At 45.2% G+C, this 15,906-nt stretch overlaps 1 protein-coding gene across 3 annotated transcripts in view; it reads left to right on the forward strand.

The window, feature by feature from the left end:
* SYNE1 (spectrin repeat containing nuclear envelope protein 1) overlaps nt 1-15,906 on the forward strand; it is a 384,525-nt gene that overhangs the window by 268,478 nt on the left and 100,141 nt on the right. For 2 of the 3 annotated variants that reach the window (XM_070417448.1, XM_070417449.1), the window contains 7 exons: nt 3,214-3,345; nt 4,581-4,690; nt 6,267-6,423; nt 7,521-7,652; nt 7,838-7,993; nt 8,127-8,336; nt 12,073-12,174. In XM_070417448.1, coding sequence (XP_070273549.1) covers nt 3,214-3,345; nt 4,581-4,690; nt 6,267-6,423; nt 7,521-7,652; nt 7,838-7,993; nt 8,127-8,336; nt 12,073-12,174 — 999 coding nt within the window. Of the gene's footprint in view, nt 1-3,213; nt 3,346-4,580; nt 4,691-6,266; nt 6,424-7,520; nt 7,653-7,837; nt 7,994-8,126; nt 8,337-12,072; nt 12,175-15,906 lie in introns of those variants that run through there. The other variant, XM_070417450.1, reaches the window with a different exon arrangement.

Consider the following 15,906-nt stretch of genomic DNA (forward strand, 5'->3'; position numbering starts at 1 on the left):
TAAGAGAGAAAACTGCTATCAAACCTCAGAGATGGTGACTGCTGTTATCTTATCCCTTCTGTCTGTGCCTTCTCATTCCAGGAATGAAATCCCAGGGGAAGGAATGAAATCCCAGCCGGATTCTCCATCCTTTCTTTTGCTTCCTGTGGTCCAAGGGTTATGTTTCAAAATGACTAAATCGGTCAGAGAAAAACTAACTAAAAAACCTAGAAAATACAGATGAGGCATCCGCCCCTCAGGTTGCCTAGTTCCCTTTTCTCTAAAGCTGTGGCTTCAGTCTGTCAAATATGACTGGCTGTCTAGCCGGTCTTACAATCTGAACATGTGTGTGTGTGCTTGGGCAGTGACGACGCTGTCCTTAGACCCAACGTTGCTGCTGTCCTTTTTCTAAGCGCACATTTGGCAGGAGGGCTTTGAAAGGACAGCTCTCAGTCAGACAGGCCTGGCCTGTGTTAGAAGGACGGGGTGGTGAACGGAGACGTTATCATGTGCGTCTTCAGCTCTGAAAACGAACTGTTCTAAGAGCAGAGCAGGGGGAGGTGACAGGATCCCACCCAAGGGAGACAGCAGGTCATGGCCTTGACCTCTGTTTGTGGCTCTGATTGGGGACAGCGGTCAGGCTCCTACACTGACTCCTTTGGGGTCGTCCTCTCCTGGTCCCTGTCGATCTGCTGCCTCATCCTTGCCAGGAGGTCCCGGGTCTCTCAGAACTAATTCTGGGTCAGTGGTGTGTTCTCAGATAGAGAGCAACTGCTTCATGTGGAAATGCCTGGGCGTTAGTCCTGGAGGAGTGTCCGTTCAGCCCACACCCCCACCTTCAGGAAGGTCACTGTTTTTCTGTGGGAGGCTTTCCTGCAGGAGTGGGAATGTTCTCAGCGGGGTGTCACTGAGCACGCATTCCGAAGGCCCTGCAACATGGAGACGGCACATTTTAGACCGGTGGCGTTGTTCTGTCTACACCACATTCTCTGGCTGTGAAGCTGGATCATCTTAAAGAAAAGTACTGTGAGCTCAGGTGGCTCAGAATCTGGGAAGAGATTATGGATAACATTCCCTGTAGGTTTCACTGTTTTCTTGTTTCCTTCAGTTTATTTCACTTCAAGCACTGATAGCAACTTTGCAAAGTTTATCATCTCAAACGTTTTACAATTTGATAATGGGATTTTAATGACTAGAAAGATAAACAGGCACCATCTATTTCCCTGTCATAGTGTCTACGTAAGAAACGTCCAAATATGCAGAGAATTTTTATGAGTTTATTTGAGCCAGACTGACAACATATGGGGGGGAATGGCAAGATCTCAAATGCTCAGGAGAATAAGCTTCATTTAAGCGTTTGAAATGAAGGAGGGGAAAGAAGAAAGATGACCTGGAGGTGGGAAAAGCAAGGCGGGGACTGGGTTACAGGATGGTGAACAGATTATGTGCTCTCTGGAGGGGGCAGGGATTGGTCCACAGGTGTGTTAACCTAAATGCGCAGAGACAATGGCAGGGCTTGCCTAAGGCAAAGGTATGGCTGGGGAGTGACTTCCCACCCTGATGGCCCAGGTAGGAATTTAAGGTCAAAACACCCTGTGAGGTAACTTTCCAGAATCCCTTTCCCCCAGTCACAATAGTTAGTGCAATTCTGAAAATAAGAGGAGCTAAGGGCCTTTGTGGGCACTCAGGCGGATGAGCCGGCGTGGTGGCTGGATCCCATTCTGTGATCAAAGTCAGCAAAGAACCAAAGGACAACAGCAGCAGCTCCCGACGAGACAGCAGGCCCACTCCTCTATGAAATGACCTATAAAATCTCTGCCCTCCCCGCCCCCACCCTGCTCCAGCCACACTGGGCCCTTCACTGTGCTGCTCTCTATGAGATGCCAAGCCTCTTCCTTCCCTGGCCTTTGCCCTGCTGGTCCCAGGGCCTGCAGGGCCCTCCCCTACCTTTGCCATTGTTCTGGGCTCCGTGTAACTGTCTCTGAGGATGCCTGCACCGAGCAGCCTCGGAAAACTTTCCCCTTCACTCTGTCCATCTTCTGGTTTCCTGTTCTCTGTAGCTCTTACCTTCTCTTGCTTGCTTATTGTTTGTCTCCCCAGTAGGACCCCTGTCTGGCTCCTTCTTGAAAAAATATCCCCAATGCCTGGAACAGTGGTTGACACACAGTAGGTACTTAAGAAGTACTTAGTGAACGAGCTATATTCAAATTGTGCAGTTTATCCTCTGACATATACACGTAGGTGAGTAGAAGATCTCTCAATAGGAATGAATCCCATTCTGATATGAGTGCGTTAGGGCCTTGCAAATCCCGTCAGAACAAGCAAGCAGAAGGATACATTCCTACCAGATAATACAGAATTACGTTGGTCTTTCTCCTAATTTATTTATTTGTTTTGAATTTTTGTATTTTTTAATATATATTTTTATTGATTTCAGAGGGGAAGGGAGAGGAAGAGAGAGATAGAAACATCAATGATGAGAGAGAATCATTGATTGGCTGCTTCCTGCATGTCCCCCACTGGGGATCGAGCCCACAACCTGGGCATGTGCCCTTGACCAGAATCGAACCTGGGACCTTTCAGTCTGCAGCCCACTGAACCAAACCAGCTAGGGCTGAACTTCTTTGTCGAAGCCAGTGGTGGCGGCAAATAGCAGTGGGGTCTGGTCCTGGTGGTGTGAGTAGAGGAAGTGAGATCTAGAATTACTATGTTCTTCTGGAAAATATTGTGGAATAATGTCTGGTGACCACATCAGTCAGCTAAAAAGTCCAGCTTCTAAATAGGCAGTATTGCCCTCAAATATGTCTGAGTATAATCATCTATTTATTGTTCTTCCTCCTACAAATGCCATAAGTTTGATGGGTTTTGTGTTACCATTGTTTTAATATATTTTTATTGATTGCAGAGAGGAAGGGAGAGAGAGAGATGGAAACATCAGTGATGAGAGAGAATCACTGATTGGCGGCTTCCTGCATGCCCCACACTGGGGATCGAGCCTGCAACTCAGGCATGTGCCCTTGACCAGAATTGAACCGGAGACCCTTCAGTCTGCAGGCTGACGCTCTTTCCACTGAGCCAAACCAGCTAGAGCCATTTTTTAAAAAAAATATGGTTTCCCATCTAAATGGAGCCGCTTTGGTATTATTGAGACCACACTGAAGCAGCTGGCACTCCGCTCCAGTCAGAGTTTGCCTATGTGCGGATGACTCTTGATTTCTGTTTCATTAAAAACAGGGGGCAGCGCAAGAGAAGGAGGATAGCGACGGTGACCCAGCTGCCACCCAGAGGCCCGGTGTCCAGGACTGGCTGGCCCAAGCTCGCTCCACATGGGCCCTCCAGCGACAGAGCAGTCTCCAGCAACAAAAAGTAAAGCATTTCCTAACCTCTCTCTAGACTGCCCGTATGCCAAGCACTCACCGGAGAGAAACGCTTACAGTGGTTCTCAACCTGTGGGTCGCGACCCCTTTGGGGGTCGAACAACCCTTTCACAGGGGTCGCCTAAGACCCTCCTGCATATCAGATATTTACATGACGATTCATAACAGTAGCAACATTACAGTTATGAAGTAGCAACAAAAATAATTTTATGGTTTGGTCACAACATGAGGAACTGTATTTAAAGGGCCAGAAGGTTGAGAACCACTGGCTTAGAAGAACAAGTTTCTTGTGTTCTAAAGACAGAATGCACCTTTGTCTGCTCTTCACAGAGACCCGGCTAAATGGTTCAGCATATTTCCTCGTGACCACTGGAATGCTTGGCCATTTTTCTGTGGTTTTGTTTGTTTATTTGTTTTCTTATTTTCTATTTTTGTGCTTGGTCATTTTAAAGTCTATTTTTTTAATACAAGCTTTACAAATAATGTAACAATTAAAATCCTTATCGAGATTATCTGCTCTATTTTCAGACTTGCCCCAATTTCAGACTATTTTATATAACAAAAACCTCAGGGAGGCCTCTGAGAATTGGTGAAAGTCTGAGTTACATGCTTTTTTTAAATAAATGTAATTTATTTTTTACTTTCAAGTAGATACCATCACAAAATTGGATTGCAAATTATTGCCTAGTGAAAATAATGAGCTTTGATGAATAAGAACGATTCCTAATTGATACCTTAACTTTATGAATCGGGCATATTAAATTATTTTTTCAAAGAGCAAAGGCATTTATCACTAAATATGAAAAAGTAAAACTGAATTCAGTGATAAACAAACTTATCAAGTAAGCGGGGAATTAAAGAACAGCTGCTCTTGAGGACCAGTCTCAGCTGGGAAAAAGGCAGCATTCATTTTGAAAATTGAAAGTTCATGTTGTACCACTTGAGGGCACCATTGCCCAGCAAAATGTTAATTTTCCATTGGTTTTTTTTTTTTTTTTTTCTTTTCCTCCAAGATTTTTCAGGTCTGTTTTATCAAAGCCATGAAAGCTGTAGAGTAGTTTGGAGAGATGTGTGAGCCTTTCCCTCCACCACACCTTTTATGCACCATGCAAACTTAAACATGTATGCACGAGTTCTCTGAGGCTGTTGTAGACATAGAACCATGATTGCAGATGATGCTCATGAAATCACAAGCTGTGTTTGTTTGTTCTTTTCCTTGAGCAGGAGTTGGAGCAGGAGTTAGCAGAGCAGAAGAGCCTTCTCCGGTCAGTAGCCAGTCGTGGAGAGGAAATCCTCACCCAGCACTCAGCGGCAGAGACCTCTGGTGGTGCTGGGTAGGTTTCCACACGCTCTTTCTATTCTGGTCACTGATTCCATAACATCTGAAGAAATGCAAGCATCTTAATCAAACTTTTATTTTAAACACCTGAAAAAATTTAATCATTATTTTTTCTCTTTAGGATATATAGTTTACTTGCATTTTGAATATTTTATTGTGTGGCATGAATACAGCTAGGGAGTGTGCGGGCTAACTTATTTGACTTCTTTCCAGTATGCTCAGCATATCTGTCCAGAGATGGTACATGAGTTTGTTTTTTAAAAATCAAATAGGGGTAAAAATAAAATAAACATTATAAAGTTATGTTTCTTTCTGAATATCTAACTGCAAAACATTTTCCCTGTAAGAACCTATCTTCCCTCAACCTCATTCTGCCTACGAAAGATGTTGCTTTTTCTCGAGGATCTGTTTTTATAATTTCTGCATGCAAGCTCATTGAGCTTTGTGTCCTGTTGTAGAGTGGAGAAGGAAAGTCTTATACACAGAAGAGTAAAGTATTAGAAGAAAAATGAAGGAAGTTGGACAATGTTCAAGTTGAAGACTTGAGTCTGAGGGTTGGGAAGGAAAGTAGAGAGGAATGATCCCTCTGTTTTGAGTGAGGTCTGGGTTTTATCCTAGTTCAACTGCTGTCACCATGGAAAAGTAACTCAGCTCTGAGGCCTGGTTTGCTCCTCTGTGGAATGAGAATAAGAAGGGACTATCTTCTTCACAGAGGGGTTGTGAAAGCTGTGACTGTCACAAGTCAAACCTGCATTTATTTATTTTTTATTTTTTTAAATATTTTTTTTTATTGATTTCAGAGATGAAGGGAGAGAGAGAGAGAGAGATAAAAACATCAATGATGAAAGAGAATCATTGATTGGCTGCCTCCTGCACACCCCCCACTGAGGATCTAGCCCGCAACTCGAGCACGTGCCCTGACTGGGAATCCAACCGTGACCTCCTGGTTCATAAGTGGACACTCAAGCACTGAGCCATGCCAGCTGGGCTAATGTGCATTTATTTTTAATGTTTGTAAATTAGTTGACATTCAATATTATATTAGTTTCAGGTGTACAGCATATGGTGCAGGGATTTAAAAACTCAGCTCTGTGTCACCCTAAGAGCCACAGTCATCCTCAGATGCACACTGCTGCCTGTCCTGAAGGATGAGGTGCAGGTGTCTTCCTCTCATGTCCTGAACCCTAATCCACGTCCTGAAACCTGGCCTTGGACTTGGGGTAAAAACTTGCAGAGACCAAGTAGTATTTTTACATTTTTAAATTAAATTTGTGGGCTATTTGTCAAAGAATACGAATCCATATACTTTCTGATCCCCAAAATACAATTATTTTTATCTTTAATGTTGAGCTATTTTCAATGTATTTTTAAATTATCATTGTGGCCCTGGTTGCATTATCCTATATTTGTTTATGGTTAGACTCACATTTTTTAAAATTTTAATTTTTTTTAAGTGTAAGCTAATAACCAGAGTAATCTGGTTCTAATTTTAGAGGCCACAGCTCATGCACGCAATAAGTGACCACCTTTTTGCCCACATTGTAAACTTGGATTGTTTATTCTTCTAATAGTGAAAAACCTGCTGTGTCATCCCAGGAGTTGGGGATGGAAGGAGAGCAGGCCCCTGCGGAAGGCCAGATGCGGATGAAGTGGGAGAGCCTCCAGCAGGAAGTCAGTGCCAAGCAGAGGCTGCTGCGGGATGCCCTGGCACAGGAACAAGAGCAAGTGGTACCGCACATTCTCTCTTATGTATTCACTTTCATAGAAGATGCCCAGCGTGGCTGAGACAGTATAACTGTGCAGTCCTCTATATTTTCATTTCCAATGCAAAATAAGGCATGAAACAAATGATTCTTCCTACATGTTTCCTAACAAGCCCATTTCACATTTCCCCTAGTAATGACATGTTTATATGTGAAAATTTGATTTCTAGGTACCATTTTTCCCCAGAGATAATCCATACCTGATTACTCATTAGAATAAATCATTACATTGTGTCTCCCCCTTTTTTACGACTTTGAAAATTAGGGATGTAAATTAGGGATGTATATACGTCTAGGATAAAAGAAATTCCAAAATCTGGAACTAAATTGTCAAGTCATCTTATTTTTCCTCACTACTTCTAGTATTTAATAGTTTCAGAAGACCTTAATGAAACACTATTGCAGCGGTTCTCAACCTGTGGGTCGCAACCCCTTTGGCGGTTGAACAACCCTTTCACAGGGGTCGCCTAAGACCCTCCTGCATATCAGATATTTACATTATGATTCATAACAGTAGCAACATTACAGTTATGAAGTAGTAATGAAAATAATTTTATGGTTTGGTCACAACAGGAGAAACTGTATTTAAAGGGCCAGAAGGTTGAGAACCACTGCACTATTGGGACCTCGGTGGTTCTAAAAGGCAGGGGGAGCCAGTGGTCAGCTGGAATTGCTCCTGTAACCCAGGTGCAGGCTGGTTTGCAAGATGGGTAGGTGCTGAGTGATGTTGGACTTGACCCAGTCAAGCAAGCCACACCCAATGGAATTGAAGATAGCAACAGAAGGTTCCAGAGAAATAGCTATTACTTTGCTCCAAGCAGAAGCCAGAGAGTCAGAGGAATGGGCACCTTGGAGAGCTAGTGAGTGAGGCTAGAACCCAGACAAGCCTGGGGTGCTCACCACAGCCATGGCCCAGCAGGCTTTCGACAATAGAAACTAGTCCTGTGTCCTGGGCTAGCACTCACCTGGGCCGTTCCACGGCAGTAAACTCTAGGACTTCCCTTTGGATCTGAGGAACCTGGACACAGTGCTCTTATGTAAGCCGCCCCTGTTTTTCTGCAGCTTTTCAGCAGGCCAAACCGGCTCCTGGCTGGCGTGCCCCTGTACAAAGGAGACGGGCCGGCCCACGATAAATCTGCAGTGACGTCCTTGCTCGATGGGTTGAACGAGGCCTTTGAGGAGGTCTCATCCCAGGTAAGGCTGCGCTCTGAGTTTGCTCATGGATCTTCGTGAGGTTTCCCACCCTGGGCATGAACTCTTGAGACCCAACCCTAGTGAATAGCTCTGAATGACCCTAAACTCCAAAGACTCATCCTGGTAATTTTCTTTGATTTCTCAAGATGCTGTAATGAATTCCTTCTTCCACTTCTTTTTTCCAGGGCGGAGGGACAAAGAGGCAGAACATTCACTTGGAGCAGAAGTTATATGATGGAGTCTGGGCTACCTCTACGTGGCTGGATGATGTTGAAGAACGTTTACTTTTTGCCACAGCCCTTACACCAGAAGAAACCGAGACTTGCCTCTTCAACCAAGAGGTAAGTTTGCCAGCCTATGCCTGTGAGTATATGGCATTACACAGCGCTTGACTTCCTAGGGGGTAAAGACCTGATTTGTATAAAGATTCCTGGGTCTAAACACTCAAATGGTCTTCTTTTTGATCAACCCTAGACTCTTGCCAAAGATATTAAGGAAATGTCTGAAGAGATGGATAAGAACAAGAACTTGTTTTCCCAAGCATTTCCGGAGAATAGTGATAACCGCGATGTTATCGAAGACACTTTGGGGTGTCTTTTGGGGAGGCTGTCCTTGTTAGACTCAGTAGTAAATCAACGATGTCATCAGATGAAGGAAAGACTTCAGCAAATACTGAATTTCCAGGTAAGACATTGTCAAGAGTTGTTTGCCCATCCTCCATGCAAAGAGTTATTAGTTTGCTCTAAGCAGAAGCCAGAAGAGGGTGTCATAAACAGGATGTCTAACTGAGGTGTGATATACCTAGACCTATTTTTTTCTTCAAATGAACAATGAGGAGCAAGAACATCACAGAAAAACTAGGGCAGTGGTTCTCAACCTTCCTAATGCTGCGGCCCTTTAATACAGTTCCTCATGTTGTGGTGACCCCCAACCGTAAAATTATTTTCGTTGCTACTTCTTAACTGTAATTTTGCTACTGTTATGAATCGTAATGTAAATATCTGATATGCAGGATGTATTTTCATTGTTTGCGACCCACAGGTTGAGAACCGCTGAACTAGGGGATTGAACTCGTATTAGAAAACCGACTTTTATTCTCCCAGAAATGGAACTTGAGAAAACCAGCTAACTACACTAAGGGCTGAATAGGAATTTAAACTCAACCAATAAAAGTCATATTTATGGCACAGTATAATTACAATTTCCAGTTGATAATAGTAGCGTTTAAAACATATAACCAAAATAACATGCAGGCAGGGCTGTAATACAGAGCAAAGCCTGGACCCCAATACCCAGGCCCATTGCAAGGGACTGTGGCCTAATTAGTTCCACCTGCGCTCAGACATATGGCATTCCTTCCCAGTCCTCACTCCTCAGGCTGACTGCCTTTTAGCCCAGACTGGAGACTGTTGCCAACTGCATAACTGTGTGCTTATGAAACTTTTCCTATGACTATAAATTTCAGCAAATGCAAAAGTAGCTGATAACCGTTTACTGTTGATTTTCATTCCTAATAAAAAGCCACCTTTGGGAATACGTAAGTTTTAACTGAATTTTATTTTTAACAGACACGGTAGTTTTACAAAATGGATATCTGTGATTAGGGCCAAGAGTTTTGTGTAAAAGTTTTGATTTAAAAAAATACTGTAAAATGTTAAATAAATGTAGCGTTAGCCAAGACACAAGGAATTTTCTGTGTACATATCTAGAGCAAGCATGTCAAACTCATGGCCAGTGGGCCGCATGCCTCACTAAATTGAGGCATGGGGCCCACCGGCTGCAAGTTTGACATGTTTGATCATTCTAGAGCAGCGGTTCTCAACCTGTGGGTCGCGACCCCTTTGGGGCTCGAATGACCCTTTCACAGGGGTCACCTAAGACCATCGGAAAACACATATATAATTACATATTGTTTTTGTGATTAATCACTATGCTTTAATTATGTTCAATTTACAATGAAATTGGGGGTCACCACAACATGAGGAACTGTATTGAAGGGTCGTGGCATTAGGAAGGTTGAGAACCACTGTTCTAGAGGGACCAATTACCACTGCCTTCAGGTAATTTACATTCTTAAAACTACAAAGTAAAATTACCACAAACATTTGTGTATCATTTTTTTTATTCACAAAATATTTTCACATGTACTCTTGTCTTTAATCTTCACAACATCTCTAGTAGCTAAGCATTGTTCTAATATTCATTTTGCAGTCAAAAGAGCAAAAATTAAGAACAAAGTTTCCAGCCCAGCTGGTGTGGCTCAGTGGATTGAGCTTCGCCCAAGGACCAAGAGGTCCTGGGTTCAATTCTCTGTCAGGGCACATGCCAGGGTTGCGGGCTCCATCCCCAGTAGGGGGCGTACAAGAGTCAGCCAATCAATGTGTCTCTCTCATTGATGTTTCTAACTCTCTCTTTCTCTTCCTCTGTGAAATCAATAAAATATATTTAAAAAAATAATAATAAAACTGTCTCCGGCCTGACCAGCATGGCTCAGTGGTTGAGCATTGACTTATGAACCAGGAGGTCACTTTTCGATTCCTGGTCAGGGCACATGCCTAGGTTTGGGCTCGATCCCAGTTTTGGGTGTGTAGGAGGCAGCCGATCAATGATTCTTTCTCATCATTTATGTTTCTATCTCTCTCCCTCTCCCTTCCTCTCTGAAATCAATAAAAAAATATTTTTAAAAAAAGAAATAAAGAACAAAGTCTCCAAAGCCAGTCCCCCTGAATTCAAATTCTGGCTTTGTTACCTACTGCTCTATAACCTTAGCTGCCTCTCAGAGCCTTCATGTCTGCAACTCTTAAATCACACCCTACTAACTGCCTCATAGGGTTTTGTGGTAATGCAAACAATATCATATCTCATAAACAAAACCCTTGTTTCTAGCAACATTTTTCCAGTGCTGTTATTACATTTTCCTATTTAGTCTACAACTAGGCTTGCAGATTGGTTTGGGTTTGAGTTAGCGACAGCTATTGCCTTTTAGAATCATATGCTTCTTTCTAATTCTCCTGTTCATTGCTTTAAAAAATATATAATTTACTACACAATCCACTCACAATTTTGCTTTTTAGCCTGACATTTTGTGGTTTTTTTTGTAGTTGTTTTTTTGAATATATTTTTATTGATTTCACAGAGTGAGGGAGAGGGAGAGAGATAGAAACATCAATGATGAGAGAGAATCATTGATTGGCTGACTCCTGCATGCCCCCTACTGGAGATCAAGCCCACAACTCAGGCATGTGTCCTTGACCAGAATCAAACCTGGGACCCTACAGTCCACAGGCCGATGCTCTATCCACTGAGCCAAACCGGGTAGGGATAGCTTGACATTTTGTGTGGTGATGCTCCCACACAGCCTGAAAGTTGATTTTTCTTCCTTGCTGTGATTGTCCTTCTCCTGGTGAGGTGGCCAGAATTTTTCATCTTGGTGACAGGCACTTGCCCCCAGTGAAGAGGATGTGATCAAACTTCACCCTGTGACGGACACCCAGCCCATCAGACACATTTCCGACCAATAAGGAATTTGCTGATTTTGGGGGAGTGGGGGAAGGGCAGGATTGAACTTTTTATCATTCCTGCTTTGTTCCAGTTTATTATTCCCTTTAGAATTGGATACCAAAATTCTGATAGTTATCTCATTTTTGTACAACTCTAACTCAATATAAATACTTGAACTTTTTTATTGATTGATTTTTTTTTTTTTTGAGGGAGGGAGAGAGAGAAGGGCGGGGGGAGGATTGAACCAGAGCCTTGGCTATCAGGACGCTGCTCTAACCACCTGAGCTACCGGCCAGGGCATAGTTGGACTTTTAAGTGAGTAATGTTTGTGGACAAAAGACGTGGATAAGGTCTTTTGGTGTTTTCTCTTAATATGTCTTTGGTCATCATGAAAACAGTTCTTTTCTAAACTTCTGGATGGCTTTGATAAGCGTGTACACTTTCTTTGAAACTAGGGAAAAGCAGGAAGTGAGAGAGAGAGAGAAGCAGAGGAGAGAGGAAGAAAGGAACCATATTATTCTTAAGAATTTTATTTTCTTCCCAAATCAGGGTAACATCACTGGGTTGTTTTACTAGATAGAAGTCATTAGTGTAATATTTCTGCTGGAATGTTTAAATGTGCACATTTATTTCAGACATAACAAGAAGTTTAGGGTGGCCAGTATTGCTTTTTTATTTGTATGCCTTGCCTCCTTGTATATTGTGTTGGAAATGGTTTGTGTAAAGATTATTCAAATCTCAAATTTAGCATTTAAAGTAAATTGTTACCAGTTTCTTGTATCTTCCCCTAGAACAGTATTGGTTTCTCTGGACATAAAATTCCCACACCTGTATATTATTTCTAAGAGCGTGTGTTACGTTTATAACCATTTGAGTTCCCCGGTGCACATGTTAAGTCTTCCTATTTCTCACCCCCTAGAACGATCTGAAGGTGCTGTGTACGTCGCTGGCTGACAGTAAATACATGCTTCTGCAGAAACTGGCCAATGTGTTTGAACAGCCCGTGGCGGAGCAAATAGAGGTATTTACTGCTGCCTTTTCCCAGTTGATCGGATTTACTGTGAAATGTCAAATCCTCTGCGAAAGACTAATGGCTTACTGTGGCATTTATGTTTGTCACATGTTTTGTTTGTGAGAGCTGGATTTGAATCACTGGCCAGGTTACACTGACTCTCTCACTTAGGCTTGCACGGAACTGGGAAATGTGAGCTGGGGAAAGGTGTCAGTGACCGCTGCTGACCTGAAGACGTGTGTCCCCTTACAGTGAGATTAGGCGTGAATGTCAGTGACCTGGGCAGGAAGTCAGGCTGCCCCGGTGGCGGCACAGAGGAGCACTGGGACATACGGAAGAGGGGTAGGTTGCCTCCAGAGGGGTAAGGTCAGGGAAGAGTCTACAAAGGGAAATCGGTACTGGACTTAGGAGTCGGGGCACACAGGGACCGGAAGAAAGGTATCCCTGGAAAGGGACATCAAGAACAAAGGCACAGGCGAGACAGTTCTGAGCTCTGCAGGAGGAAAGCAAGTGACCCTGGTTAGCTGAACTTAGGATGAATCATGTGATTGAGGGGAAATAAGGTCGGACGAGAACATTGGAGACACCTTGTAGTTAGGGCTATTGCATGTCAGAGAATTTGGACTTGAGTCTATAAATCATTGGTGTTTAACCTTCATTGATTGCACACCTCACTAGTTAAATAAGCACATACCACAAATATATGAATATTTACTCATTTATCAACTACTAGAGGCCTGGTGCACAAAAATTTGTGCACTCGGGGGGGAGGAGGGTCCCTCAGCCTGGCCTGTGCCCTCTCGCAGTCTGGGACCCCTCGGGAGATAACGACCTGCTGGCTTAGGCCTGCTCCCGGGTGGCAGAGGGCAGGCCCAATCCCTAGGTGCAGCCCCTGGTCAGGCTCAGAGCAGGGCCGATTGGGGAGTTGGGGCGCCGCCCCCTGTCATGCACAGAGCAGGGCGGATTGGGAGGTTGCGATGCCACCCTCAGTCACGCTCAGGGTAGGGCTGATTCGGGGGTTGGGGCACCGCCCCCTGTCACACTCAAGGCAGGGTCGATGGGGAGGTTGCGGCGCCACCCCCGTCACGCACAGAACAGGGCCGATCAGGGAGTTGGGGCGCTGACCCCTGTCACTCACAGAGCAGGGCCAATCAGGGGGTTGGGGCACTGCCCCCTGTCACTCACAGAGCAGGGCCAATCAGGGGGTTGGGGCGCCGCACCCTGTCAAACACAGAGCCGCAGGGCGATCAGGGGGTTGGGGAGCTCCCCCCTGTCACGCACAGAGCAGGGACCATCAGGGGGTTGAGGAGCTCTCCCCTGTCATGCACAGAGCAGGGCAGATCAGGGGGTTGGGGCGCTGCATTCTGTCACACTCAGGGCAGGGCCAATGGGGAGGTTATGGCTCTACCCTGTCACACACAGAGCGAGGCCCGTGGAGGGGGGGTGGGGCGCCACTCTCTATCACCCACAGAGCAGGGTCGATCAGGGGTTTGGGGCGCCGCCACTGTCACACTCAGGGCAGGGCCGATGGAGAGGTTATGGCTCTACCCTGTCACATACAGAGCAGGGCTGATCAGGGGGTTGGTGCGCCGCACCCTGTCAAACACAGAGCCGCAGGGCGATCAGGGGGTTGGGGAGCTCCCCCCTATCAGGCACAGAACAGGGCTGATCAGGGGGTTGGGGTGCCTTCCCCTGTCACGAACAGAGCAGGGCGGATAGGGAGGTTGTGGCCCCGCCCCCTGTCACACACAGAGCCACAGGGCAATCAGGGGGTTGGGGAGCTCCCCCCTGTCACTCACAGAGCCGCAGGGCGATCAGGGGGTTTGGGCGCTGCCCCCTGTCACGCTGATCCTGATGCCGGGAGGCATATTACCCTTTTACTATATAGAATAGAGGCCTGGTGCACGGGTGAGGGCCAGCTGGTTTGCCCTGAAGGGTGTCCTGGATCAGGGTGGGGGTTCCCACTGGGGTGCCTGGCCAGTCTGGGTGAGGGGCTGAGGGCCGTTTTCAGGCTGGCGGGTGACTGAAGCTCCCAACTGCTCCTTTTTTTCTTTTCTTTTTTTTTCTATTCTGGGCCAGCTTTAGCTCTGAGGCCTCGCTGCTGAAAGCAGGTTTCTGGCCTTTACCTTCTGTATTTGATACAATGTTGCGGTCCGGCTGGCTGAAGCCCGGCTGACTGAAAGCCGGTTTCTGGGGTTTTGTTTAGCTTCTATATTTGCAACATAGTTGCTTAGAGTTGCAGCTGAGAGGCCCGGGGAACGTTGGAGTTCACCATCACTGGAGCAAGCAAGCCTGGCATCAGTGCTTGCTTCAGTGCATGGCTGCCGGCCGCCATCTTGGCTGACAGTTAATTTGCATAAGGATATGCTGATTAGCCGATGGGAAGGGTAGCGGAGTGACACCAATTTGCATGTTTCTCTTTTATTAGTGTAGATAAGCAAGTACTATGTTATAAAGCACATGCAGAAATAGAAGTGGAAATTGAAAATTAATGTGGCTGGGTGTAAATGAAGACATAGTGTCTCACCCTCATGGATCATATCACACGCACACTGGATATCTCCCCTCGGAGAACTGGCAGTGGGAAGCCACTGGGGATGTTGGACGGTGAGAGGAAGTGTGGGGGCCAGATCCTGCTTCTGGAGGGCTGGCACGACCACGCCAGGGTCAGGAGGCAGGGTTCCCATCATTGATCGACTGCCTCCCGCACGTCCTGTACGAGGGATGGAGCCCGCAGCCTGGGCATGTGCCCAATGGGAATCAAACCAGCAACCTTTCGTTGCGTGGGACAATGCCCAGTCAACTGAGCCACACCGGCCAGGGCCTGTTTGTTGTTTTGTTGTTGTTGTTGTTTTAATGGATGCATTATCCTTTATAATATCTTTGGGTGTATTATTTGTTCATTGAAGTTTTATTTTTTTCTGTATAATTGGTTACTTTTGTTTGTTTGCTTATTTGGGTTTCTGTCTTTCATGTTGGAGGCATTTCTCAGGAGATCCTTTGCTGACTATTCCGTTTAGGATGGGAGACTAAGCAGCTAACTGGCAACTTGATGGACCGATAAGGCTAGACAATGTTGAGATCTACTGAAGGGTGGTCTGTGTGGGCTATTTGTTGGGGAATCCTTGCATCAAACTTTTAGGTGTTTCTATTGGTCTTTTCATATTTTTCCTCTTTCCTACCTGGAGAGTAGAGGTCTGGCGGCCATTCTCTAGAAGACGCAGGGACTCCACATTCACCATTCAGTGGGCATTCACTTTATCCCTCTGTTTTCAATCAAGTACTCAAACCCACAACTGTGTCCGGTGCCCCTCAGTTCAGAAACTATTTGTTTTTTTACATTTTCTAGAAAATCAATGTTCCATCTTTCACCAGGGAAGTGAAGGGGCAGTGTGGAATGATAAAAGAAATCTGGGAATTTAACTTCTCTCTTAAAAAAAAAATTTCATTGTTTCAGAGAGGAAGGGAGAGGGAAAGAGAGGTAGAAACATCAATGAGGAGAAAGAATCATTGATCGGCTGCCTCCTGCATGCCCCCTGTTGGGGATTGAGACCACAACCCAAGCATGTAACTTGACTGGGAATCGAACTATGACCTGCTGGTTCATAGATCAATGCTCAACCGCTGAGCCACACCAGCCGGGCTTAACTTCTCTTTAAGGAGCTTCTCACCAACCCTCCTTATTCAGCACCCACTTCACCAGAGTGCCAGAGACTCCTGTGGCTATAAACTTGGGGGTGA

Source organism: Myotis yumanensis, unplaced genomic scaffold (assembly GCF_028538775.1).
Source record: "Myotis yumanensis isolate MYYU_CA2020_CCGP unplaced genomic scaffold, mMyoYum1.0.hap1 SCAF_6, whole genome shotgun sequence".
Taxonomy (NCBI): Eukaryota; Metazoa; Chordata; class Mammalia; order Chiroptera; family Vespertilionidae; genus Myotis; species Myotis yumanensis.